The sequence below is a fragment of the Myotis yumanensis genome, unplaced genomic scaffold (assembly GCF_028538775.1).
Source record: "Myotis yumanensis isolate MYYU_CA2020_CCGP unplaced genomic scaffold, mMyoYum1.0.hap1 SCAF_1, whole genome shotgun sequence".
Lineage (NCBI taxonomy): Eukaryota > Metazoa > Chordata > Mammalia > Chiroptera > Vespertilionidae > Myotis > Myotis yumanensis.
Genome location: NW_027223752.1, coordinates 144,648,007 through 144,673,976, shown reverse-complemented (window position 1 = coordinate 144,673,976; position 25,970 = coordinate 144,648,007). Strand labels below are relative to the sequence as shown.

Sequence of the window (25,970 nt, the reverse complement as noted above, 5' to 3'; positions counted from 1 at the left end):
TGAAGGGAAACTAATCCCTTGTCTGTAATAGATATTCCTGCTCTTATTGTAGTCAAATGTGACTTCCTCAGATTTTTTTCCTCCAAGTATTAGTTCTATTTTCATAATGCTAACAGTTCCTTATAGATCAGTATTTAGTATACCAAAATGCCATTGTAACTTTTCTTCTGTGTCAGCTATACAGAGACTCGCTGTATTTTCATTCTATGAGCATCATCTCCATAGTTGGCCTGTACATTTCATTTCACTAACTACACACACACCTGTAAATTACTCTCTTTAAAAGAGAACAGGTGTCTGAAGACTCATAATTCATTTTAGTGAACACACAGTAAATTCCACTGAAGCGGCTGAAATGGGTTTGGCTAATACAGGTGCCTTTACTAGAATGTTAACTAAAAGTTAACCACACATTACAAGATCACTTTTTGGCTTATGGTGTTAATTAGATTTGTTTTCATTAAGTGTTTGATTATGAAAAAGAAGGCAAGTTCAGTTTGCTGTCCTTGAAACCTCTGCATACTGACCTGATCACCTGTGCCAGTTCTCCCCTGCTCTGCACATCTGGTTTTTGACCTGTTTTCCTTGCTAAATTTGTAGCTTCAGGGTTTGTTCTCTTTCCTTTGAGAAACAATTGACCTTTTTCAGGGAGGGGTGAGAGTGTAGCCCTGGTGGGATCTTTATAGTCTTGATTTAGGTTGACATATTACAATGAAAAATGCATTTAATTCCTCAATTAAAAAAGGAGTTTTCAGTGTATTAATTGTCATAATTAATGACAATTGCTAAATTTTGCTCCAGGTAAATACAAGCAATGTTATTAGCTCTGTAAAACATGAATGCAAAGTATATTTTAACTCAGATATACCTAAACTGTAAGACCTATTTTATTATATATCAAATCTTTTAAATGTTAATATATGCCTTTCAGCAAATAACTCATAACCCCAAAGAGCACTCCACTTGTAAAAACAACAGGAAACAAAAGCTGTCTGGCATGTAAAGCCAACTTTAATGTGATTATTAACTGCAGGTTTTCTAAGTTAAGGTCAGGGAGCCTCAGATTTCTTGCCCGTGAGGTAGTATCATTCTCTAGCCTGAAAGGATGTAAACTGATTCTGCTTCTCTCCCTGGTCACTAATCTCTTACGTTCTGGTTGTGATAACAGACTGATTGGAGATTTTCTGCCTGCTTGGAAAAGACCCAGTTAGGCAGCAAAACAAAAGACAGGTGGGTAGATTTAAACAGACTTTTATAGTTACCTTAGTACCACAGTGACAGGTAAGAGGTGTGCAGTTAGATAAGTGTCCCCAAATGAGAGGGAAAATAATACAACTCTCAACTTTACCTTCTATCACTATAACAGAGAGATACAGGAGATGCCTACTGGGGGGGACTTTATGTGCTATGGCAGTTGTTTCAAAAATATATCTGGATTATTCAATAGAAAATAAACTTTATGGTTTATCAGTGAACTAAATATGTAGTAATTATTTTGGCAAATATGTTGCTGTAACTTCTGAGAGTCAGACTAGTCCTACACAAGTTGTAAAGATGACAAGGTTAGTCTTTTTAATTTTCTGTCTTCATTCACCCTTGCTATCTTCTTAACCAGGTTTCTTGCTCTACTAGATCTCTGACCCTCAGCCTGATCACACATTCCTCTCCTTCCCTTCTTCCCTCACACTCTCAACCCCAGGACCTTAAAGATATTTAAATTTAGCAAGGAATGGGTTCTTTAATCCATTCTTCTTGCTAGATAAGTCACCAGCTGATCTAATAACCAATTTTCATTATGATATTAATAGAAAATAATTGACTGTATTACCAAATACAGACACACATGGATTTTAATAGAAGCCTTCTTCTTTTTTTTTAAGTTAGATTACAAGTCATCCATGTGTATGTGTGTGTGTGTGTGTGTGTATTTATTGAATTTAGAGGGAGAGAAAGGGGGAGGGAGAGAGAGAGAAAGAGAGAAACATTGATTGGTTGCCTCCTGTATGCACCCTAACCTCACTCGGACACAGGGACTGAACCCACAACCTGGGTATGTGCCCTGATCAGGAATCGAACCAGCAAACCTTTCCATGCACACTAACCAACTGAGCCACACCGGCCAGGGCAAGCCTTCAGTTTCTTATCCCAAGTATATGAATGATTCGTGTAAGAATTTCAGGCAATTTGACTGCCTGTTTGAAGAAAAGAGAAGGCAGAGCATTATTTTGAGGAAAATAGGACCTTTTGGTGTCCATGGGGGAAACTACATAATTAATTGCTTAATTTGTTCAATGACCTCATTAGAATGTTGCTATTATATGATTTCTGGGCCAGAGGTTTACAGATTTGCATTTCATGTCACCATTTCTGACTCAGCATTGAGCAAAATCATAGGAAAGGATTATAAAAGGTATATTCACTACATGAGCATAACACTGCAAGAGTCAGTTAAAAGGTCAAACCAACATTTTCCTTTTTTTAACATTTTTTAATTGATTTTTAGAGAGGGAGGGAGAGAGAAACATCAATGTGAGATGGCCTGCCTCCTTCGTGCCCCTAGAGCCCCAACCTTGGAATGGCCCTGACCTGTCCAACGACCCTTCGGTGCACCGGACAACACCCAACCAACGGGGCCACTCGGCCAGCGCGGCAGCAACATTTTTATACTTAACTACTCTACATGATAACATTGATGGTTCCATCATCTATTTTCATAGTATTTTACATTTTTCAAGACATTTTACTTGATCTTCACAACAGCATTGTGAGGTAGATTAGGCAACCATTTTACAGTTGAGTAAACTCCTAAAATATTTGTTCAAGGTGACACAAAAATTAGTGTTGGGACACCAGATATTTTGATTCCTCCTCTAATTTGTTAGCACTACTTAATGCTGTTTCATTGCTGTGGATATGAAAAACACTTTAAATGTGTCTAGAGACTTTTATTAGAATTTTTTTTTTGGTAAAACTGTTTATATAGAAAAAAGAAACTTTAAAAAGTACACTGAAATTTTTAAAAAATGTTATATAATCAACCACAATAAAAAATGACTCCTGTAAACATTTTATTTTATACCATTTAGAGTCGAGTCCTCCTATAGCGGCATATGACTAGACATAACTTTAACCGCATCAGTCTGCATCCTGCCCTTTTCACGTTGCTGTGGAACACGTGCTCTTTTCCGTGAAAGAGCCTGCGCACCTTTCTAAACCCGTACACAATGCTCCATGTTGTCTTGACGTAATTAAGGAGCATCCTACTGGTTGTCATTTAAATTGCTTCCTTTTTTGCTGTTTTCCTGAGAGGCCTGTTTTGTGGGAGTATTTTTTTTCATTCATCTTTCCACTTCTATCCATTTTCTTACCTTGTATCCTAGAATTAGAGCTGCTTGGTTCAAGAATATGGATGTTTTCAGAACCTTTGATGTCTCTAAAACTGGCCCCCAGGGAGGTAGTGACAATATACTACGGTGCCACGTTAGCACATGAGAGGCCCCTTCCTCAGTGTCCCATCGGCACTGAACATCCTTTTTTGTTTTTCATCATTGCTTGTCAAATAAGTGAAAAGTGCTATGGACTGATTTTATAACTTGCCTCCCTACTTACTGGTCTTATTTCAAAAACAGTTTGTGTTAATTCATTAGAATTTTAGGATAGTCCTAGTGTCTACAAATAATTTGCCATTTTCATTATATTTTATTTGACTGCATTAGCTAGCAATTCCAGAGAAATGTTATATTATAGTAATAGTAGTTAGTGTAGACATTTTTGCTCAACATCTTAAGAAAACCTAATATTTGGCCAGTAAATTTAATATTAGTCATTGATATAAGTGTTATATTATTACTAGTGGCCCGGTGCACGAATTCGTGCACTGGGGGGAGGGGGCCCCTCAGCCTGGCCTGCACCCTCTCCAATCTGGGACTCCTTGGGGGATGTCAGACTGCCTGCTTAGGCCCGATCCTTTACAGCAGTTGGACATCCCTCTAGCAACTCAGGACCGCTGGCTCTTAACGACTTACCTGCCTGCGTGCCTGCCTGATTGCCCCTAACCACTCTGTTTGCCAGCCTGATCACCCCCAACTGCTGGCCTGATCACCCCCAACTGCCTCCCCTGCCAGCCTGTTTGCCCCCAACTACCCCCTGCCATTGGCCTGATTGCTCCCAACTGCCCCCCCCACCAGCCTGATTGGGGTTGGGGGGGGGCCAATTGGGGGTGGGGCTGGCCATGGGGAGGGGCTGTTGTTGGTGGGCTGGGCAACCCCCCCCAAATGGGTTGGGGGGTGGCGATCAGGGCCAGTGGCCTGGGGGAAGAGCCATGGGTGGTTGGCCAGCCAGCCCTGCCCCTGATTACGGTGGGGGGGGGGGGGCAATCTGGGGTGGGGCTGGGCAAGGGGAGAGGCTGCAGGAGATTGGCTGGCCAGCCCTGCCCCCTATTGGAGTGGGGGGATCAAGGGTGGGGCCAACCTGGGAAGGGGCTGCAACACATTGGCCGCCCAGCCCTGCCCCCTCTTGGGGTGGGGGGGTGCAATCAGGGGCAGATAGTCACAGGGAGGGGCTGTGGGCCTATTGTGGTGGGGCAGGTTGGTCAAGGATGTGGCTGGCGGGGGGGGAGGGGGTGGGAAGAGAGGGGGTATTTGGCCAGCCGGCCTGCTCGTCTTTTTTTTTTTTGGCAACTCCACAATTTTAATTTGTGGTGCCTATGCTATGTCTGAAAAAGACCTTCTCCCCCTGCCCAGGAGAGCGATGGGGAGGGGGCAGCAAAAAATAGAAGACATCCCTCCCTATTGCACACAGACCCTATATACAGGCTCACCTGGCCCAGGCCGGCGGGATGCTTGGCACATTCTAGGATCCCTGCTCAGGGCCAGGAGGGGTGACTGGTGGCAGCACACGTGAGAGGGGACCTCTGGGTGACCACTCTGGTCCTGGCTACTGGTCTTGGCACTTCCTGGTCCCCAGTTCCTTTCTGGTCCTGCCTGCAGCCTTGGTCCCCCTACCTGGCCTCAGATGGCCCCCTTGGCTCCTGGGGGCTCTGTCCTCCCCTCCTAACCTGGAGATCTCAAGGAAGGTTATGGCTTCTCAGAGACTCCTCGACAGCCCTATCACTCATGTTCACACAGGGAAGGGGTGCATGTGGCAAAAGCAGCTGTATAAATGTGGGTGCAGGAGCAAGTCCTCCGGGGTCACTTGGACAGTTTGCTGATGACGCAGATCAGGGCCACAGTCTCATCCTTGAGACGCTGGTTGTCAGCTCGGAGATTGGACAGGCCCTTCAGCTCCTCTTCCAGCTCAGCGGCCTTGCACTCCAGGGCCCTGCACTCAAATCTCGCCAGCTCCAGGATGGCCGGCCTCTCTGCAAAGTGCTCTTGCCTCTGCATGGCGCGCTCCAGCTCCACCTTGAGCTGCTCCAGCCGCAGCATGGTCTGGGTCAGGGCCTCACGAAATCTCTCATTCTCAATGTGCAGCTTTTCGTAGAGTTTCCTGAAGCTCCCTCAGGCTCTTCCAATTTTGGCTGGGGTTTGGGGTTTAGGTCCTGCTGCCTCAGGAGGGGAAGGGCTGGATTCTGGGCTGATGTCCACTGGCTTCACCTTCTCCCCCTTCACAGGCCCTCTCCTCTCATTGCCAACTCTGCGGTGCTCCCTGGAGGCCTGTGGTCCCTGTCCCTGCCCCTCAGGCACCTCTACTCTCTGGGCAGGGCCATCAGAATTCTTAACCCCAGGGACTCGGGGCTGCCAGGAAGGGTCCAGGCTCTGAGCACCCTGCTCTCCATCTGGATGGGAGAGTCTGATCAGGGGAAGGCCTGCAGGGGGGAGGGGCTGCGAGGTTGGCTGCTGGCCCCACCCCCTGATCAGGCGGTGTGCTGGCTACAGTGGGCATCATAGCGACTGGTCAAATCAGGGCCATGTTCTGCCTGCTCACCACTCCCCAGTCCCAACACGGCCTCCATTGCCCGGCTATCAGGCCTTTGGGATCACCAGCTCAGGGCCCCTGCTTTCCCACAGGCCTGAGGGGCTCAGGCCTGTGGGAAAGCAGGTGCTGGTGATTTCACCTGCATGCGTGTTCGCCAACCATAGGCTGATGGAAAGCACTGCCCGCTTGGGGCCGCTCAAACCTGGGTGGGCAGATCGGGGGCACTGGCTCCAGGGCTATTGCCACTGCCGCTGCTGCTGCTGCTGCTGGGGCTTGAGGCACTGACTGAGGCTGCCAGACATGCCCGTGACCTGCCCGACCGAGTTGGGTAGCACATGGGATGCGCCAGCCGGCAGATCACTGCTGCCGCCTGGCCCGTAGCACAGCGGATACCCGGGTGGGTACCCGATAGCTGCGGCCCCACTGCCAACCCCAGGACCCGGCGGGAGGCCCGGATGAGGGTGGAGCAGGTGCCAAACACCCTGGTCCCCACCTGCCAGCCCTGGGTTCCCTGCGGGAGGCCCGGATGAGGGTGGAGCGGGTGCCTGATTACCAGGGTCCCACCCACCAGCCCTGGGTCCCCCACGGGAGGCCCGGATGAGGGTGGAGCGGGTGCTGAACACCTCGGTCCCACCTGCCAGACCTGGGTCCCCCGTGGGAGTCCCGGATGAGGGTGGAGCAGGTTCCGTCCCACCCGCCAGCCCTGGGTCCCCGACGGGAGGCCCGGATGAGGGCAGGGTGGGTGCCCGATTGCCAGGGTCCCACCCGCCAGCCCTGGGTCCCCTGGGGGAGGCCCGGATGAAGGCAGATCGGGTGCCGAACACCTCGGTCCCACCCGCCAGCCCTGGGTTCCCCACGGGAGGCCCGGATGAGGGCAGGGCGGGTGCCCGATTACCAGGGTCCCACCCGCCAGCCCTGGGTCCCCTGCGGGAGGCCCAGATGAGGGCAGGGATCTCTGCCGCCAGCCTCGTCCTCATTGGCCAAGTAAAGATGTTGGATTTTATTCTGAGATGGGAACGCATTGGAAGATTTGGAGCAAAGGAGTGCAAGATCTAAAAGAGCCATTCTGGCTGCTCTGTGAAGAAGGCACCGTGGTAGGGAAAGTATGGAAGCAGAGAGACGGGCCAAGTAAGAGGCTCCTTTAGTTGTCTATGCAAAAGATGATGGTAGTTTGGACCGGGGTCATTGGTAGAAGTGGGAAAAAGATTGGATTTAAGGTATAATATACCAAAAGCATGTTTTCTATGTAGTACTTGTGCCCACCAGAAGAACTGTGATCAGAAATGAGTACCTCTGGGTGTAAGGAACATTGCTTTTCATCATAAGCCCTTGTGTTTACTGCCTTTTTATTTTTCCTTTAGCTATGTACATATATTACCTTGATTTTTAAAACTACGTTTTAAAGTATAAAGAAACAAAACATTTTACTTTTAATATCTTTCCATGTCAATATATAGTCCTATCTCATTCTTTTAAAATTTATTATAAAAGCTTCATTGATTTACAGAAAAAAAATGTAAAATGTATATTAAACCATAAAAAAGGCCAAATATCAAAACAATTTTAAAAAGAAAAAACTGGAGACATCACATTTCCTGATTTCACAATATATTACAAAGCTACACTAACCAAAACAGTATGATACTGGCATAAAGAAGACCAATAGACAATGGAATGGAATAGAGAGCCCAGAAATAAATCCACACATACACAGTCAACTGATCTTCGGCTAGTATGCCAAAAATACACAATGGATAGTCTCCTCAACAAATGGTGTTGGGAAAACTGGACATCCACATGCAAAATGAAATGGGACCCTTATCTTGCACCATACAAAAAATCAACTCAAATTTTCCTAAGACCTGAAATTGTAAAACTCCTAGAAGGAAATGGAGGAAAACTTCATGATACTGATCTTGGAGCAATGATTTCATAAGTGACAAAAAAGCAAGTGGAAACATATTAAGCTGAAAAGCTTCTGCCACAGCAAAGGAGGAGTAAAAGGTGACCATAAGGCAGTGATGGCGAACCTTTTGAGCTTGGCGCGTCAGCATTTTGAAAAATCCTAACTTAACTCTGGTGCCGTGTCACATACAGAAATTTTTTGATATTTGCAACCATAGTAAAACAAAGATTTATATTTTTGATATTTATTTTATATATTTAAATGCCATTTAACAAAGAAAAATCAACCAAAAATATGAGTGTCATAGGTTCGCCATCACTGCCATAAGGGATGGGAGCAAATATTTGCAAACCATATATCTGACCAGGAATTCATCTCCAAAATATAAAAGGACCTCCTACAACTCACGCCCCCCCCCCCAAAAAAAAAAAAAAAACATTTTAAATGGCCAACAGGTATATGAAAAGATGCTCAAATCAGTAGTCATCAGGGAAATGCAAATCAAAATCACAATGAGGTATCATCTCACTCCTGTTGGGATGGCCATTAAAAATACAAATGACAAGTGTTGGCAAGCATGTGGAGAAATTGGAACACTTGCACACTGTTGGTGGGAACATAAAATTATTCAGTCATTATGGAAAACAGTATGAAGGTTACTCAAAAAATTCAAAGTAGGATTACTCTGTAACCTAGCAATCCCACTTCTGGGTAGATAGCCAAAAGAAGTGAAATCTGGATGTCTGAGAAATATATGCGTTCTCATGTTTATTGCAGCACTATTCACAGTAGTCAAGGTGCACCCCACATGAATGGCTAGGATGGAAATATGACAGATGGATGGATAAAGGAGATATTATACACACACACACGTACACTGGAATATTATTCAGCCATATAAAGAAGGAAAATTATGTACTATGCAACACCATGAATGAACCTTAAGAACATCAGTGAAATAAGCTAGTTACAGAAGGACAAAATACCACATGATTCCACTTACATGAGATATAAAATAGTTAAGCTCATAGTAGCAACTAGTAGAATGGTGGTTGCTGCGGGGTGGGGATGAGGATGGAAAGTTGCTGTCCAAAGAGTATAAAATTTCAGTTATGCAAGATGAATAAGTTATAGAAATCTGCTACACAATTTTGTGCTTGTAGTTAAAAATAGTGTATGGTACACTTTAAATTTTGTTGAGAGTAGATCTTGTGTTGTCTCTTTTTACAAAAAAAACACTAGATATAATTCACACAGCTTAAAATTCCCCGTTGTTAGTGTACAATTAGATGATTTTTAGTGAGTCTGTAGTTTGCAATCACAATTTAGTTCCAGACTTTTCATCACCCAAAGTCTCCTCAATCCAATTTTCAGTCATTCCCGACTTTCTCCTCCTAACTCAGGCAGCCACGGGTCTGTTTCATATGTGTTAATTTCCCTTCTCTAGAAATCACATATAAATGGAATTGTATAATATTTATTATTTGCATCTGACTTGTTTCACTCGGCAAAGGTTGCTTGAAGTTCATCCATTTTGTAGCATGTATCAATAGTCCATTTCTCTGTCGTTCTGTTGTATATGTAATACCAATTTTTGTTTATCTAACTACTATAGTAGTTGGTCATTTGGATTATTTCCACTTTCTGGCTATTATGAGTAATGCTGCAATGAATATTAACTTACAAGTCTCTGTATCAATGTATATTTTTATTTCTCTTGGTTAGATTCCTAGAAGTGTAACTACTAGGATATATAGTAAGTTTCTGTTCAACTTTTAAGGAACTACCAAATTGTTTTTCTTTTTTTCCCATGTTAAAGCAGTCACAGTCTATTAATTAACCAGATTACAAAATAACCAGGATAGTTACCTTAGTTCATCCTTCTACAAAATGGTGGTCTTTCTCTTCATTCCACCTCGTGGAAGATCATTTGAAGGGCCACAGGAGGTTGTCTTCTTTAAAGCGCTTTCCAACCATATAGATCTCATGAATCAGATCCTCCGTGCAGGTGGATGCTATATTTACCAAGAGATCAAGCAATCAATATGTTACCTGTCCAGTAAATTCGTTTTTTGTTGATTTTCGCATAACCATGCTTATAGATCAATTCATGTACTAACATCAGGTTTGGGTACCCTCATGCAATACATGGTCCATGGAACCCTTGTTGAACTTAACAAAGGTGCATTGAAGGTCTGGCGAAGGCAAAGAAGCCACAGCACCTTTTGGACCTTTAGGCTCACACCACTGACACCTCTGATCTTGATGACAAATGCCAGTTTGGGTTCCACAGGTACATAGAAGTTGCCAGCTTTTCTTGCCATCCTAGCCATTCAAATCTCAGTTCTGTACATCTGTCCATATTCCTGTGATAGTGCTTAGCTTTTTCATAAATAAGCTTCCTCCTTGCCTTTCGTAGCATCTTCTGGGCAAACTTCTTTCTCAGGTGCTTAATCTTCAGCTCTGCAAGATTCCTTTGCCCCTTCTTAATTAGGGTTTGTGGCACGGCAGGAACTTTCTTCTTTGCTTCTGCATTCTCCATGGTTCCAGCCAGGAAAGTGGCTGTACCATTTTACATTCTTATCAGAACGTGAAGGTTCCAGTTTTTCTATATCCTCCCTCACCAACACTTGATTTTTTTCTTATTACGGTCAAGTTCATTTTTTATTTTTTGCATACGGATATCCAATTATCTTAAAACCATCTGTTAATAGGCTATTCTTTCTACCATCAAATTGTCTTGGTACTTTTCACACAAAAAATCAATTGGCCATAATGTAAAGATTTATTTATGTAATCTCAATTCTATTCAATTGGTCTGTATGCCTATCCTGAAAACACCACACTGTCCATATTACTATAGCGTTATGGTAAATGTTTAAATTGGACAGTAAAAATGTTTCCAAATTTGTTCTTTAACAAAATAATTTGGCTGTCTTTATCAATTTCTACAAAAGATCTTTTTAATGGGGATTGCATTAAATACATAGATCAATTGGGGAGGGAGAGGATTGCCATCTTAACAATTTTTAGTGTCTAAGTCCATGAACATAGAATGTCTCTCCTTTTATTTAGAGCCTCTTTAATTTTTATCTGTTTGTTGTTTTTAGTATAAGTCTGGAACTTCTTAAACTTCTTAGTATCAATCTTTTTGAGGCTATTCTGAAGGAACCCTTTTCTTAATTACACTTTCAGATTGTCCATTACTAATATGTAGAAATACAATAGATTTTTGCATTAGTCTTGTATCCTGTGATCTTGCTAAATGATAATAGTTTAATAGTTCTGTGGGTATAGAACTCATTAGATCTGGAATTTTCAGGAGACTCATAAGTGGGAAATCTAGAGGCATACAAATGTCAGATGATGTGTGTGGATTTACATAGTGAGCCACTTACATTACATTCCTGCACTGCTGTTTCCCCTCATCCTAGTCATATTGTTGTAACCCAGATTTCAAAAGGACCCTCCTTACCTCTCAGAGAACTAAGACTAACTGTCCAAGACCACCAACAATTCCACTTCCTGTGGAAGTCTGAATGTCTTCCCAGGGCTTATATTCACTCTTCTTCCCCCAAATACCTGCATCCTAGTGTGCCCTCTTTGTACAGTACTACACTGCGTTTCTCAGAAAGAATCCACTCATACAAAAGCATTAATGAAGCAACCCTAAATGACTCCCTAGATCAGGTGGACTTAATCGACATCTTCAGAACATTTCACCCCAAAACTACAGAATATACATTCTTCTCAAGCGCACGTGGGACATTTTTGAAGATAGACCATATATTGGGACATAGGCAACGTCTCTTTAAATTCAAGAAATCATATCAAGCATCTTCTCAGATAACAATGACATAATATTAGAAATAAATTACAATAAAATTCAAACACTTGGAGGCTAAATATCATGTTACGAAACAATGATTGGGTTACCAAAGAGATTAAAGAAGAAATAAAAAACATCCTGGAAACAAACAATGAAAACACAACACTCCAAAATCTCTGGGACACAGTGAAAGCAGTCCGGAGAGGGAAGTTCATAGCATTACAGACCTACCTCAAAAACAAGAAAAAATGGTAATAAATTATCTAACTCTATAACTTAAAGAATTAGAAAGAGAGCAACAATAAAAGCCCAGAGTGAGCAGAAGGGAGGAAATAATAAAGATCAGAGTGGAAATAAATGACATAGAGACAAAAAATATATATATACAAAAGATCAATAAAACCAAGAGCTGGTTATTTGAAAGGATACACAAGATTGATGAACCTCTAGCCAGGCTCACCATGAAGCAAAGAGAGAGGACCCAAATAAACACAATCAGAAATGATAGAGGCAAAATAACAACAGACCCCACAGAAATACAAAGGATTGTTAAACAATACTATGAACAACTCTATTCCAACAAACTGGTCAACTAAAAGAAATGGACATATTCCTAGAAAAAGACAACCTTCCAAAACTCAATCAGGAAAAAAATAATCTGAATAGGCCAATAACTACGGAGGAAATCGAAGCAATCATAAAAAAACTTCCAGCAAACAAAAGCCCTGGTCCAGATGGCTTCACAGGGGAGTTTTACCAAACATTCAAAGAAGAACTAAAACCTATCCTCAGAGTATTCCAAAAAATTCAAGAAGAAGGAACACTTCCAAGCTTTCTCTATGAAGCCAGCATTACCTAATCCCAAAACCAGATAAAGATACTACAAAGGAAGAGAATTACAGGCCAATATCTCTAATGAACATAGATGCTAAAATTCTCAACAAAATTCTAGCAAATAGGATCCAGCATTACATTAGAAAGATCATACACCATGACCAAATGGGATATATTCCAGGGATGCAAGGCTGGCACAATATCTGCAAATCAATAAACGTGATACATTACAGAAACAAATTGAAAGATAAAAATCACATAATTGTATCAATTGATGCAGAAAAGCATTTGACAAACTACAACACACTTTCTTGATAAAAACTCTCAGCAAAGTGGGACTAAAGGAATCATACCTCAACATAATAAAAGTCATCTATGACAAACCTACAGCCAACATCATACTCAATGGGCAAAAACTAAAACCATTTTCCCTAAGAACTGGAACAAGACAGGGATGCCCACTCTCACCACTCCTGTTTGACATAGTACTGGAAGTGCTAGCCATAGCAATCAGACAGGAAGGAGAAATAAAACTGTCATTATTCGCAGATGACATGATAATTGTACATTGAAAACCCTAAAGAGTCCATCAAAAAACTATTAGATTTAATAAATGAATTTGGCAATGTAGCAGGATACAAAATTAATACCCAGAAATCTATGGCTTTTTTATACACCAATAATGAACTCACAGAAAGAGAAACTAAAAAAACAATCCCATGTGCCATTGCATCAAAAAACTTAAGATACCTAGGAATAAACTTAAGTAAGGAGGTAAAAGACCTGTACTCAGAAAACTACACGACATTAAAAAAGGCAATAGAAGAAGACATAAATAAATGGACACTTTTCAAAAGTGGACATACAGAAGTTCAAGAGACATGAATGAAGACATGCTCAAAGTCGCTAATCATCTGAGAGATGCAAATCAAAACAACGAGATATCATCTCACACCTGTCTGAATGGCTATCATCCAGCAATTGACAAGTGCTGGCAAGGATGTGGAGAAAAAGGAACCCTCATGCACTGCTGGTGGGAATGCAGACTGGTGCAGCCACTGTGGAAAAACAGTATGGAGTTTCCTCAATAAATTAAAAATGGAACTCCCATTTGACCCAGTAATCCCATTTCTAGGAATATATCCCAAGAAACTAGAAACACCAATCAGAAAGGACATATGCATCCCTATGTTCATAGCAGCATAATTTTACAGTATGACAGCTAAGATTTGGAAACAACCTAAGTGCCCATCAGCAGATGAGTGGATTTAAAAAATGGTGGTACATCTACACAATGGAATACTATGCTGCTGTAAAAAAGAAAGAACTCTTACCATTTGCAACAGCATGGATGGACATGAAGAGCATTATGCTAAGCAAAATAATCCAGTCACAGTAAGGTAAGTATCACATGATCTCACTCATTTGTGGAATATAATGAACAACATAAACTGATGAACAAAAACAGACAGAGAAGCATCGAACAGACCGTCAAACCTCAGAGGGAAGGCAGGGGAGGAGGATAAGAGATCAACCAAAGGACTTGTATGCATGCATATAAGCATAACCAATGGACACAGATGCTAGGGAGGTGAGGGCATGTGCTGAGGGTGGGACCAGCCTGGGAGTGATCAATGGGGGGGAAAGGAGACATGTAACACTTTTAACAATAAAGAAAGAAGGGAGCGGGGAGTGAGGAAGGAAAGAAGGAGCCAACCACAGAAGTCCACATCTATCTAATAAAAGAGGGGATATGCTAATTGACCCTCACATCATCGCAAAGATGGTGGCACCCACAGCCAATAAGGAAATATGCTAATTGCCACACCCTCAAAGATGGCGGTGCCCAGTCCCCTCAGCCCCACCAGGGCAGCAGGCACATGGAAAGGCTGGGCTTGCCCCCAGGCAGGCCCGGCTGCTCCACATGCCTGCCTCCGGAGACCCCCAGTCCCCTCAGCCCCGCAGCCGCCCAGGTCCGGCCCAAGGCTCAGGTAACCAGGGCCAGCCAAGGCTTGCGTTGCCAGCAGTGGCAGCAGCAGAGGTGTGATGGGCGTCGCCTTCCCCTGATCACTGGGTCGCCTCCTGCCCCTGAGGGCTCCCGGACTGTGAGAGGGGGCAGGCTGGGCTGAGGGACCCCTTTTCCAGTGCATGAATTTTCATGCACCAGGCCTCTAGTATTATTATATGCTTCTGCTCATATGAAAGCCCAGTATAGGAACCTCTAAAGAGACAGAGCTAGATTAGTGAATGATTAGTTGGGAGTGAGGGGAGGTAGGGTCAGATAAGGTGGGGAGGATGAGCAGTGATACCGAAAGCATCAACATGATGAAAATGTTCTGAAATTGGCAGTGGTGATGGGTGCACATATCCAAATATACTAAACCTGAGAAGTTGGGTGTAGTCAGGGGTTTGTTTAGTTTGTGGAACTAGAAGACCTCAAGTAAGATTAGTGGAAGTTAAAGGGGAGCCTTGTAGTGTATCAGCAGGTGCACTTGTTTCCTCATCTGTAAGAGATTTGGATTTGAAAGGCACTATTTACAGGGATTGAGAGCAAAGATTTTGGAGCACGATTTGCCTGATTTCAGCTATTCACTAGCCTTTTCATCTTGGACATATTTATTCTCTGAGCTTCAGATTATGTAAGATGGGGGTAATTATATACCTACCTAATATAACTGCTGTGGGAATATGTATACACACACATTCTTATTTAGAACAATACCTGCTGCATAGTAAGCTTACTGTCATAAAATTGAGGTCCTTTCAGATCTATTAGGTTACGTGGTCAATTTCTTCCAGCCTGGCATTCCAAGGTAGAGATATGAACCAGAGATGTAGGCTAATCATTTCCTGTCTATAGTGTTCTCAAATACTTGGTTTGAGATACCCAAGAAGAAAATGGAAAGAACATGTGAATAGCAAGGACAGAGTGTTGAGGAATATTATATTTGGGAACAAGAGGCAGGAGTATATAGAAGGGGCCAATAAAGGAACATTCAGAGATAGAGATGGAAAACTAGGAAATACTGTCATGAAAGCCAAGTGAAACAGAAAAGAAGCTCCAGGGAAGGCAGCCTTTTAGAAGAGGGCCACTTGAGCCGAGTGTGAAAGTTGTGGGACATATCTGATGGACAGGGAGACGTTCAAGATGAAAGCAGAGGAAATTAATTGATGAAGCAGTTTTGCGATGATTCAAGAAGAAGGATCATTTCTTGGAGTTGGAATAAAAGAAGGGAAAGCTGTATTTTGATACAATAATTGGAGTTGGGAAAGTTGGAAGCTGGGGAAGCTCATGTTGGATAACTTCAACTTTTTCCCAAAAAACTAGGAAGCAAAGCCATCTGGAAAGAGAGAGGAAAGAACCATGTTTCTAAGCAGCTTTAAATATTTTCCCTAATTCTGCCTTTTGTATGAATGAAAAACAAATGATCCATGTCAGTTATAATGGATAATACTTACTGAGCCTTTAATATCTTGCTAAGACCTTATTTCAAACTTAAAACATCCCTCACAGGCAAATGGTATCGGTATCATATCTACATATTACAGAAGGTATTACACGAGAAAGCTCAAGGTTACCTAGCTAATAAGAGGTATAACCAACACTTTATATGAAATACATCACTTGATCTATATCGTAGGGATGTGGAAAGTAAGATTTTCTTTGCTTTTATATTTTGTAACAGGTGACAACCAAAGCCAAACAACTGAAGGATTCAGTCACCTGCTCCCCAGGTGAGTTAGCCTCTACTTCACCCCATTAATCCAAAGTAGTTTCTTTAAAATAAATCCCTGTTTTATAACATCTTTAAATCCGATGGTGTAATAGCTTTGACCAATGAACTCTATTGGCCAAACCTCTAAAAGGTGTCAAATTAGCCCTAGCTGGTTTGGGTCAGTGGGTAGAACATCGGCCTGTGGACTAAAGGGTCCCAGGTTCGATGCTTGTCAAGGGCCCATGCCTGGGATGCAGGCTTGATCCCCAGTGCGAGCATGCAGGAGGCAGCTGATCAATGATTCTCTCTCATCATTGATATTTCTCTCTTCCTCTCTGAAATCAATAAAAATATTTTTTTAAAAATAAAAGGCGTCAAATTATAGGAACCACTAGCCAATTCAGCCCTAAACATATAGTGGGTGCTAAGATGTATGTGGTAAGTTTAAAGAATTATAAAAAACCTTGTTCTCCTCTAGTTTGGGGTCAGGGACGAAGGGGACTGTGTGCGGTGCTCCTGCACTGCCCCACCCCACGCATCCACACTCTGCCCTCAGAAGAGCAACAAGCAGTTTTCCCAAGGATCTATGTTTCTCCAAATGTTTCTTCCAAGACTAACTGGAATTTTGTTAGTGCCTCCGTACTGTTTGCCTAGAACCAGGAAGTAAGAAAATGCCTCCTAAACCTTCCAACTTAACCTAAATATAGGTCTCAGGGAGTTTAGTGCAGGTGAGCAACCCTGGAGGTGCCCGAAGTCGTCCCCAGGAAGGGCTCAGCGTGGGGTCTGCAGGCTTTAGGAAAGGGGACATTTCCAGATCCTTTTCTACCAATAGTTATTTGTCTGGGCATGGAGGCAGAAATCGGCAGTGAGATGTTGTGTGAAAGAAGCTGACCTCCACAACATTCTCCAAAGATGCATTCTGGAAAGGCAGTGTGGTGTAGCCAAGTGAACAGACAGGCGGGTCCTGCCAGAGCATTGGCAGAGGGGTGGGAGGGGTGCAGTTGGGTGTTTCAGGGCATCTCTGAGGCGACACCCTTGGCTGGGAGGCAGGGTCAGTTTGCCCACTTTCTGCCGAGCGCTGAAATGAACAGGTGTCAGTCACAGTGGCACCGGAAGCGGCTTTGAATAGAGAGCAGATCCCACAGGTGCATGGTCACCTGCAGATGGTGGCGCGGCGTGAGCTCGGACAGACCTGCTTTAGTTGTGCTAATGGAATTAAGGGCAACTCTGGATAGTGAAGAACCACCTTCCTAACCTCAAAAGTAGCAGCTGTTCCTCGGAGGCCTGTGCACTCTGATCACGGTGGGTTCCAGGTACACCCACTGCTCCTCAGAGCGGTGGGACCAGGCAGAGCGGGTTCAGGTCCCCCCGCCCCCACCTCTGCTGCCTTCTGAGGCTGACTTTCCTCATCGGTAAAATCAGGACACCGATACCTGTCCTAGAGAAAAGTAAGAATTAAGTGAGATGACGTGTGAAATGCCTGGGACATCGCCTGCTGGGTGAGAGGCCGCTGTCCCTCTCATCTCCTGACGTGACCCTTTCATCTGTGTGAGTGCCCTTTCCCACAGGGACGGTGAGGCTCTCTGAGCTCAAGTCAACAGCTCAGCATTCCAGGCCCGGCAAGGCCACCGTGGCCCTGCCCGACGACATCATCACCCAGCGGGAAGACGCCCAGCAGGCCGCGGGCGCTGGGCAGGACAGCGAGCAGGAGGAGGAGGAGGCCGCGGTCCCGGAAGGCCAGCCGAGGAGACGCAAACCAGCCAGGCTGCCCGAGGCGGCGGCGAAGGCAGAGCCAGAGGAGAAGTTCCGTGGAAGGAGGCAGAAGGACTTTGATATATCAGAACAAACCGCATCGAGCGACGAGGAGAGCCAGAGGAAAGAGAGAAGCCGCACTGCAGAGGAGCCATGGACTCAGAATCAGCAGAAACTTCTGGAATTAGCATTACAGCAATACCCAAAGGGATCCTCTGACCGCTGGGACAAGATCGCCAAATGCGTCCCGTCTAAGAGTAAGGTGGGTGAGGCGGGGAAAGGTGTGACCGCAGCCAGCTCTGCCCCGTCTCGGTCACAGCCTCTGTCTGCAGCTGTCCTGGGAGCTCGGTGTCTGGGCTCTCCCTGGGACCTGTGCTCTGCTGGTTAGTGTGCATGAAGGAGGTCAGCAGTCTGAGTGGGCCATTGTACAGACCAGGTAGTTTTCCTGAGAAAATTCCAGGCATGGAACATAAATGTCACCCTCGGTCACCCCGCCAGCCTCCGGAGCATTTGCTCTCCCAGGTGGCAGCTCCCTCTAAGCAGAGTGAGGAGGTTTCTCAAAATCACGAACCCCCCGAGCTCTGTGACGAGCCTTTAGCCAAGGGATGTGTGGTCCCAGCTCTGCATGTGGCTCTGGACTCAGCAGTATCAGGCAGCTGACCGGAGACCCTGGAGGCATGTTTGTATGTGGGGTCAGTGTGAGAATGACATTTAGGGTTCAGCTTACCCTCTGTAGCCTTGACTTCCCCATTTAGTATCTGCTTCAGTGCATCTGCAGATAGTCCTCAGATTAAAAACTCAGACAGGCGGCAAGATGGTGTCCCTGGGGAACGCCAGCCCCACCCGGCCTTTGCCCTCTGCTCAGCCAGTGGCCAGTGGAGTTCCTTTCCGTGTGGTCTTTCCTGCTCTGCCCTTGCCCGACACTCAGTCTCCAGGGCTTCTCTCCTTGCGGCCATGCTCTTCTGTCTGAGGCACCAGGACCACTGAGAAATCAAAGAACCAATCTCTTCTGCCGTCTGTGCCTTTTACTCAGTAGCCTCTGGGCACATTGATGTTCATTTACATTCTTATTTTTTTAATTGAAATCCTATGTTGGACAATCTCGCTTGTGGCCATGAATGCCCCCGGGTGTACAGGTCTCGTTATCTATCACCCACTTTAAAATGAGGAGTCAAGGTTTCCCACGGAGAAAAATAAAACCATTGTCAGTTGATCTATTTGAGAAACACAGACTCCCCCTGCCTCTCCAGCTGCTTTACCAGAAGTAATTATCTTCCCTAAATTTCTCCAGCATCTGTCAGGACACAGGCATCTGCCTAAGTGATGAACTGGCGTTGGCGTAAAAGGAAGGAGAGGGGACTGGATTCCTTAGGACACTCAGAAACGCACTGACTTGGGGTTTGAGAGCCTTCCTGTCTCAACCAGAAATGAGCAGCTTTTCCTGTCCTGCAGAAGTTCCCTTTCAGCCCTGACATTAGAACCGGGTCCAGGAAAGGCTGCGGGGCTCGTCCTCGGTGCAGTGACTCCATGAGTGGCCGGAGGGGGAGGTCCACGGCAGCCTTTGGAGAGGGGCAAACCGAAGGAGAATATCCTGGACGCGTGGCCTCGCGTGTTTTGGTTTCTCTGAAATGACATGTGATGAAATAGTGAAATGTTAAACATGATCGTTATAGTTAGCAAAGTGAGCGACACGGTCGCAATGATAGTAGGCCTCACAGACAGCTGCCACTGGCCCCTCACCTAGCGATTCGCACCACGCCCTGAGCTGGACGTTCAGCTGGCCGCCTCCTTGCACCTGTCTAGCCTTACCTTCCTGTGACCACCCAGACTCACCTGGGAAATTCTAGGCAGTCCTGTGCAGAGTGAATGGACATGAGACTGTCTCATTATCACTGGGCACAGCTGACAGACAGACTTACCTAGGAAGTAATTGTTTCACCTCTCTGGTTTGTGGAAGTAATTGTTTCACCTCTTTTTCTTCCTACAGGAAGACTGTATCGCTAGATACAAGTTGCTGGTTGAACTGGTCCAAAAGAAGAAACAAGCTAAAAGTTGAATATTCTGGAAGATGGTGTTCACCTTCATTTTCCAAAATGAGTATTTTAAAACTCTTATGCAGAAATTTGCATTTTGTACCTCAGCATTCTATGAATCATGTGCCTTAATAAAAAAATAATAATAAATTTAAAATAAATGTTGTGCTCTACTGTTTAAACAAATAGTGAGTTAAAGGAGAAAAAGAATTGGGGTATTTTACCACTTATTCTCTCATTACTACCAACTTTACTTTCATGGGGAACAAACTGAATAGTGCCTTCCAGCAATTAGACAAATACATGATTTTGAAGGAACAGATGAATAGACCAGCGATTTTCAACATTTTTCATCTCGTAGCACATAAACTAATTACTAAAATTCTGCAGCACACCAATATATATATATTACATTATTTGCTGATCAGACAAAAAAAAAACAGGGTATTGTTGTGTTGGCTGTTGCCATTTTTTTGACAGTCTAAGGGAAAAGAGGTCAGTGCCCCTGACTAAATAGCCAGGTGTTGCCCTAGCAGGCTTGGCTCAGTGGATAGAGCATCGGCCTAGGGACTGAAGGGTCCCGGGTTCGATTCCAGTCAAGGGCACATGCCCTGGTTGTGGGCTTGATCCCCAGTAGGAGGTGTGCAAGAGGCAACCAATCAATGATTCTCAACATTGATGTTTCTATCTCTCTTTCCCTCTCCCTTCCTCTCTGAAATCAATAAAAATATATTACAAATAAGTAAATGGGGGTTGCATGTTTCAACTATTCTTGTGGCACACGGGTTGAAAAATCGCTGGACTAATGTGTAAGAATTAAAACCGAATGTGTTTCTTTGACCAGAGAACTCCCCAGTTAATGCGTTTACTGGTGGCAGAGTGCAGGTGCCTCGGGAGAAAAATCCAGCTTGGTAGTTAGGAAAGTGGCTAAGAAGTGTGTGAGATTATCCTAGTGATACGTATCTGTAAGGAAAAAAGTCCAGGAACAAGGACATAAATAAGGTAATAACCTCTGAGTTTGTTCTTGACTGATAGGATTTCCAGAGAACATGCAAAAAAAGGTTTTTAAGAACTGATGAAATTGGGTCTTAAGTTAAAAATCACTATTTTGTCCTATTAATTTTTTTAAATATGTATTTATTGATTTTTAGATAGAGAGGAAGGGAGCGAGCGAGAGAGAGACATTGATGAGGGAGACACATCTATCGGCTGCCTCCTACACACCCCCTGCTTGGGATCGAGTCTGCAACCTGGATATGTGCCCTGACCAGGAATCGAACCCAGGATCTCAGTCCACTGAGCCATCCATACCAGCCGGGCTGTCCCGTTCATTTTGATTGAACCTTTCCTTACTGTTTGTGTTTAAACTGTCACCATCAAGCTGAGTGTTGCTGTTTATATTTTCTATCATTTGCTCAAGGCTCGGAAACAGTTTGCTAAGTGTAAACTGCCTAAACTTAAACCATTCAGATCACCAAAACACATTTCAGGGAAGTGATTTGATAAAATATCTACAAAGATGCCGTATTTCTGTAAGGATGGAAACCAGGTTACAGTTTCCCTCTTTTCCGGTTCCTCCCCTAGAAAACCAGGGATGATGGTAGCATTCCGTCACCCTGCCAGCTGAGCCCCGGCCCCCCCCCCCCCCCCGTCCCCTGTTCCCCCCCTTCCCCCCCCCCCCCCCCCCCCCCCCCCCCCGGGCGGCCTAGCTCCCTGCATGGACTCCTGGTGTCTGGGGACCTGCCAAGTGTATGCAAAATCCCTATTTGGGGTGTGTAGTTCCTGGAGAGGAAGCACGTCTTTCACCCAAAAAGGTGACAGCCTGGCTGTGTGGTTCCTCTGCTGCAGCCCATGCAGGGCCGTGGGGCACCAGGGGGGCTCCAGACTTGGCCTTGGACACAAGGCCCTGAATTCAAATCATTTCCTACCTTCAAATGCAGACAGGAACGTCTGAACTGCCTCAGGAAAAGGCTTTCGCTTTAGGGTAGCGGGTCTCAACCTGTGGGCCGCGACCCCTTTGGGGGTCGAACGACCCTTTCACAGGGGTCGCCTAAGACCATCGGAAAACACATATATAATTACATATTGTTTTTTTGATTAATTTCTATGCTTTAATTATGTTCAATTTGTAACAATGAAATTGGGGGTCACCACAACATGAGGAACTGTGTTAAAGGGTCGCGGCATTAGGAAGGTTGAGAACCACTGCTCTAGGGGCTGCCTGGCCTTGTTTCCTCAGAGAGGACGGCTAAGAGTCAGAGCCCCACGCCTGAGTCCTCATCAGGGCTAGTGAGCCAGAAGGGGGACCAGATGGAGAGTGCAGGGTCTGGATGGCTTGGGGCTGGGGAGGAGGCTGGGCACAGGTGGCTGGGCAGTGAGAGGAAGAAGCCGTCTCCCGGGGTCTGGGCAGCACTGGCCTGGCTGCAGGTACCTCACCCACACCCTCCTCCACCAGCCCCCAGCCAGGGGCTCCCAGAGCCTCTTCCTGGAGGACCTGGCCTGTGCCCTGTAGTAACTTAGATTTTCTTTCTCCACTGGGCAAGGTCTTATAATCAGCCAGGTCTTTAAACTATTTATAGCACCATTTTCAAAACCCATTCACACACTCTCTCCTCTATCCCCAGGACACCCCTGACTGGTTGGACAGGTTCTCTCCTCCCTGCCAGGTGCTGTCACCCGCTCCATAGGGAGTTGGGCTGTTTGGGGAGCTGCCGCTGCCTCACGGACTTGGCTACAGAAGGGCAGGAGGGGGTGTCATCGGCAGACCACACTGTTTAAATCCCCAGCAGGGAGTGCGGTTCTGTGAAATTGGCTCTGGGAGCAGGAGCGGTCCTACAGCCCTGTCTCGCCTGACTGATCCCCAGGTGCCTGCAGACACTGCCTATGGGGCCCGAGGTCTCCGGTCTCCGGTCTCGGGTCTCCGGAACCCACAGCCAGGGGCCTCACTCTTTTACTGGCCTGTTTTCAAATTCCCATCTCACTTTTAGAATAAAGTCACAGGCAGCTCTAATATTTAAATTGCGGTTTGAATTGTGCTGTCCTATATACATGGGGTGATCGTAGAACCACGGTGCCGGGGACAGCCCGCCCACTGCTCAGGGTGTAGACCGCTTGCAGTCTGGTCCCCTCAGGGGCCCTGCATTCCCGCCCCCAGGACGGACAGCTGAGAGAGTCCGCATTCTATTTGCTTTTGGTTTGGAAAGCCCCAAAGATGGAGGGGTTTGCTGACTCTGACCCCCAGCTCCTCCTGAGGCACCCACCCCACCCAAGGGAAACCGAGGCACAGAGACCCCTGCCCTCCGATCTCCTGCAACTGGCTCTTCCTGCCGCCACACTCGCAGGCCTCCCGCAGCCCAGCCCAGGACGGAAGGCCCGAGGGCGAGGCGAGGCGTCTCCAGGTGGGACGGTGGCTGCAGGGACCTGGCGAGGCGGGGTTCCTCATTTGATAAAAGCAGACTTTGATGGTTCACCTGCATTTTAAACTCCTCTCCCCGCACCTGGTCCCAGAACAAAGCCAGCTGACTGGACCCAGAGCTGAGGAAGAGCGCGGCTCAGGTGCCAGGTCTGCAGCGCCGGGTCTGCAGAGGAGGGCGCTCCTGGGGCGGGCCTGCGGGGTGAAGCAGGTCCCCCCGCCCGCTCCCCGCGCCCTTCCCTCTGCAGGCCCCGGCTTCCGAGGACGTTCGGGAGAGCCCTTTGCACCCAGTCAAGGCGGGGTGGGGGGGTGGCCTCAGGATCCAGACTGTGGTGAGCGGGTCTCTTGTAGCCACTTGTAGCCGCAAAGCGCCCGCTCCCCCTGCTGGAGCCGCGTGTCCTCGCCGCCTGCGCTCGGAGCACAGCCCGCAGCGTGGAAGCCGCCGTCTTGGCACAAGTCCCAGCCTCCCGTCTGAGCAAACTGCTCGGCCTTCAGCCTTTGACTTCAGTCACCGGGAGCCACATTAACACGCTGTAAAACAGCGGCTACAGTCCTTTCCTTTGGGGCTGGAGGGAAAAAGAATGGCTGCATGTAGGACAGAAAGAGGGACACCGCTTTAGCAATCTGACTCCCCGGGAACTGCTGGTGTCTCAAGAGCAGTGTCCACACACAGCGGGGCCCTGCTCCCGGCCCGGGCCGGAGGGATCGGGGAGGCCTGGCGGCTCGGGAATGGGCTGGAAACACACACACCCACACGCGCGCACACACGCACACACACACCCACACGCACGCGCACACACACCCACACGCGCACACACGCGCACACACACACACACACACGCACGCGCGCACACGCACACACACACGCACGCGCACACGCACACACACACGCACACACGCACACGCACGCGCACACACACACACACGCACACACGCGCACACACACACACACGCACGCGCACACACGCACACGCACACACGCAATTATTCTGCAGGGAAGGTGGCTGCTTGCCTGCCTGCCGCCTCCCCCGCCTCTAATGAAGAGCCCGGCCCGGGGCAGCCCCTCCTGGACCATCACAGGAGTTTAACGCGATGAAGCCCACCATGGGTTGTTACCACAAGTTAAAAAGAAACCCTAGTTTTTACAAAATGAAACCGACCAAGAGCTGGGGGCCATGAGGGAGCTTTTAACGTTGGTTTGTACGCCCTACGTTACAGGGGGAGATGAACAGCCTCTGCCAGGTTTTCTTCTATCACTACTCAGAAATATTGTGTAAATTCAGATAAAATACCAAATTGTTTATCCCAAATTATCTTGGTTCCAATCTGTTTCACAAAGGAAGACGTGAGCGGCAGTGAAGAGCCGGCTCTGGATCTGTGACCGCAGCGCATCCCCCTTTCAGGGGCTTAAGAATCCTATTGGAAGTCTCCTCTCTGGCTGAAGTGAGGGCTGTTGTGTTAAAATGGGGAAATTCCGTATGGAAATCTTTGTTTGGGGCTCTCTGGCCGTAATAGGAGAGGAGGGGTCGTGCCTGGGGTGAGAGAGGCAGTCGGGACCCGGCTGTCATTGGGACAATGGACCCAAACTCACTTTAATCCCGACACTGGTCAGCTCCAGACCCTCCTCCTGCCCTGCTCCCCACCCCTGGCGCATAGATGCCTGCTCTGGTTCCCTGAGGCTGCGGAGGCCTGGGCACACCGCACCCACTGCGGGGCAGAGCCCGTGGGCAAGGCCGGGCGCAGGCAACGCTGCCAGGTGCGCATCCTCGGTGTGCGCCTGGGCCTGCGGTCTCTCTTCCTTGGTCTTGGGTTGGACATTGATTCCCAAAGTCGGATGGAAGGCAGAGCCGCAGGAGTGGAGAAGAAAGGCCGTCCCGACGGAGGGGCCAAGTGCTGGTCGTAAGTCAGAAGAAAATAAAGACATTTCTGAGGGCCCAGCTGGCGTGGCTCAGAGGTTGAGTGCTGACCTATGAACCAGGAGGTCACGGTTCGATTCCTGGTCAGGGCACATGCTTAGGAGGCAGCCGATCAAGGATTCTCTCTGACCACTGATGTTTCTCTCTCTCTCTCTCCCTCTCCCTTCCTCTCTGAAATTAATATAAACATATTTTTTAAAAAAACAAACAACAAAAAAAAAACTTCTGAGAACTGCAGCAGTGGGAGCTGTGAGAGCTGTGGCCAGTGTTTCATGGGCTCGCAGTCCTGCTGCTGTGAAGACTGAGGCCAGCAGAGCTGCACTGGGGCCCACAGTAAAACCCAAGACTAAGCATTTATGTCTGTGATTAAAATGTCAAAGTTTCGCCCTGCTGGCAAGGTGTCTACCTATGAACCAGAAGGTCACAGTTTGTTTCCCAGGCATGTGCCAGTGGGGGGCGTGCAGGAGGCAGCCGATCAATGATTCTCTCTCAACATTGATGTTTCTGTCTCTCTCTCCCTCTTCCTTCCTCTCTGAAATCAGTTTTAAAAAATGTCAAAGTTCCTCATTGGTATGAGCAACAGGCCACCTGACTCACCTCTGGGAGAAGAGCTCTCCTGCAACCACGCTGGTTCCTGGGGCAGCCGCACAGCCAAC

General features: G+C 46.4%; 1 protein-coding gene and 1 pseudogene across 1 annotated transcript in view; one reads left to right on the top strand and one right to left on the bottom strand.

Annotated features, from left to right (window-relative positions):
• DNAJC1 (DnaJ heat shock protein family (Hsp40) member C1) overlaps window positions 1-20,136 on the top strand; it is a 202,904-nt gene extending 182,768 nt beyond the window's left edge. The window contains exons 10-12 of the mRNA XM_070432751.1: window positions 16,172-16,220; window positions 17,770-18,215; window positions 19,941-20,136. Coding sequence (XP_070288852.1) covers window positions 16,172-16,220; window positions 17,770-18,215; window positions 19,941-20,009 — 564 coding nt within the window. The 3' untranslated portion in view covers window positions 20,010-20,136. The remainder of the gene's footprint in view (window positions 1-16,171; window positions 16,221-17,769; window positions 18,216-19,940) is intronic.
• On the bottom strand, window positions 9,698-10,373 carry LOC139005916 (large ribosomal subunit protein uL30 pseudogene; annotated as a pseudogene).
• Window positions 20,137-25,970: the final 5,834 nt, after the last annotated feature.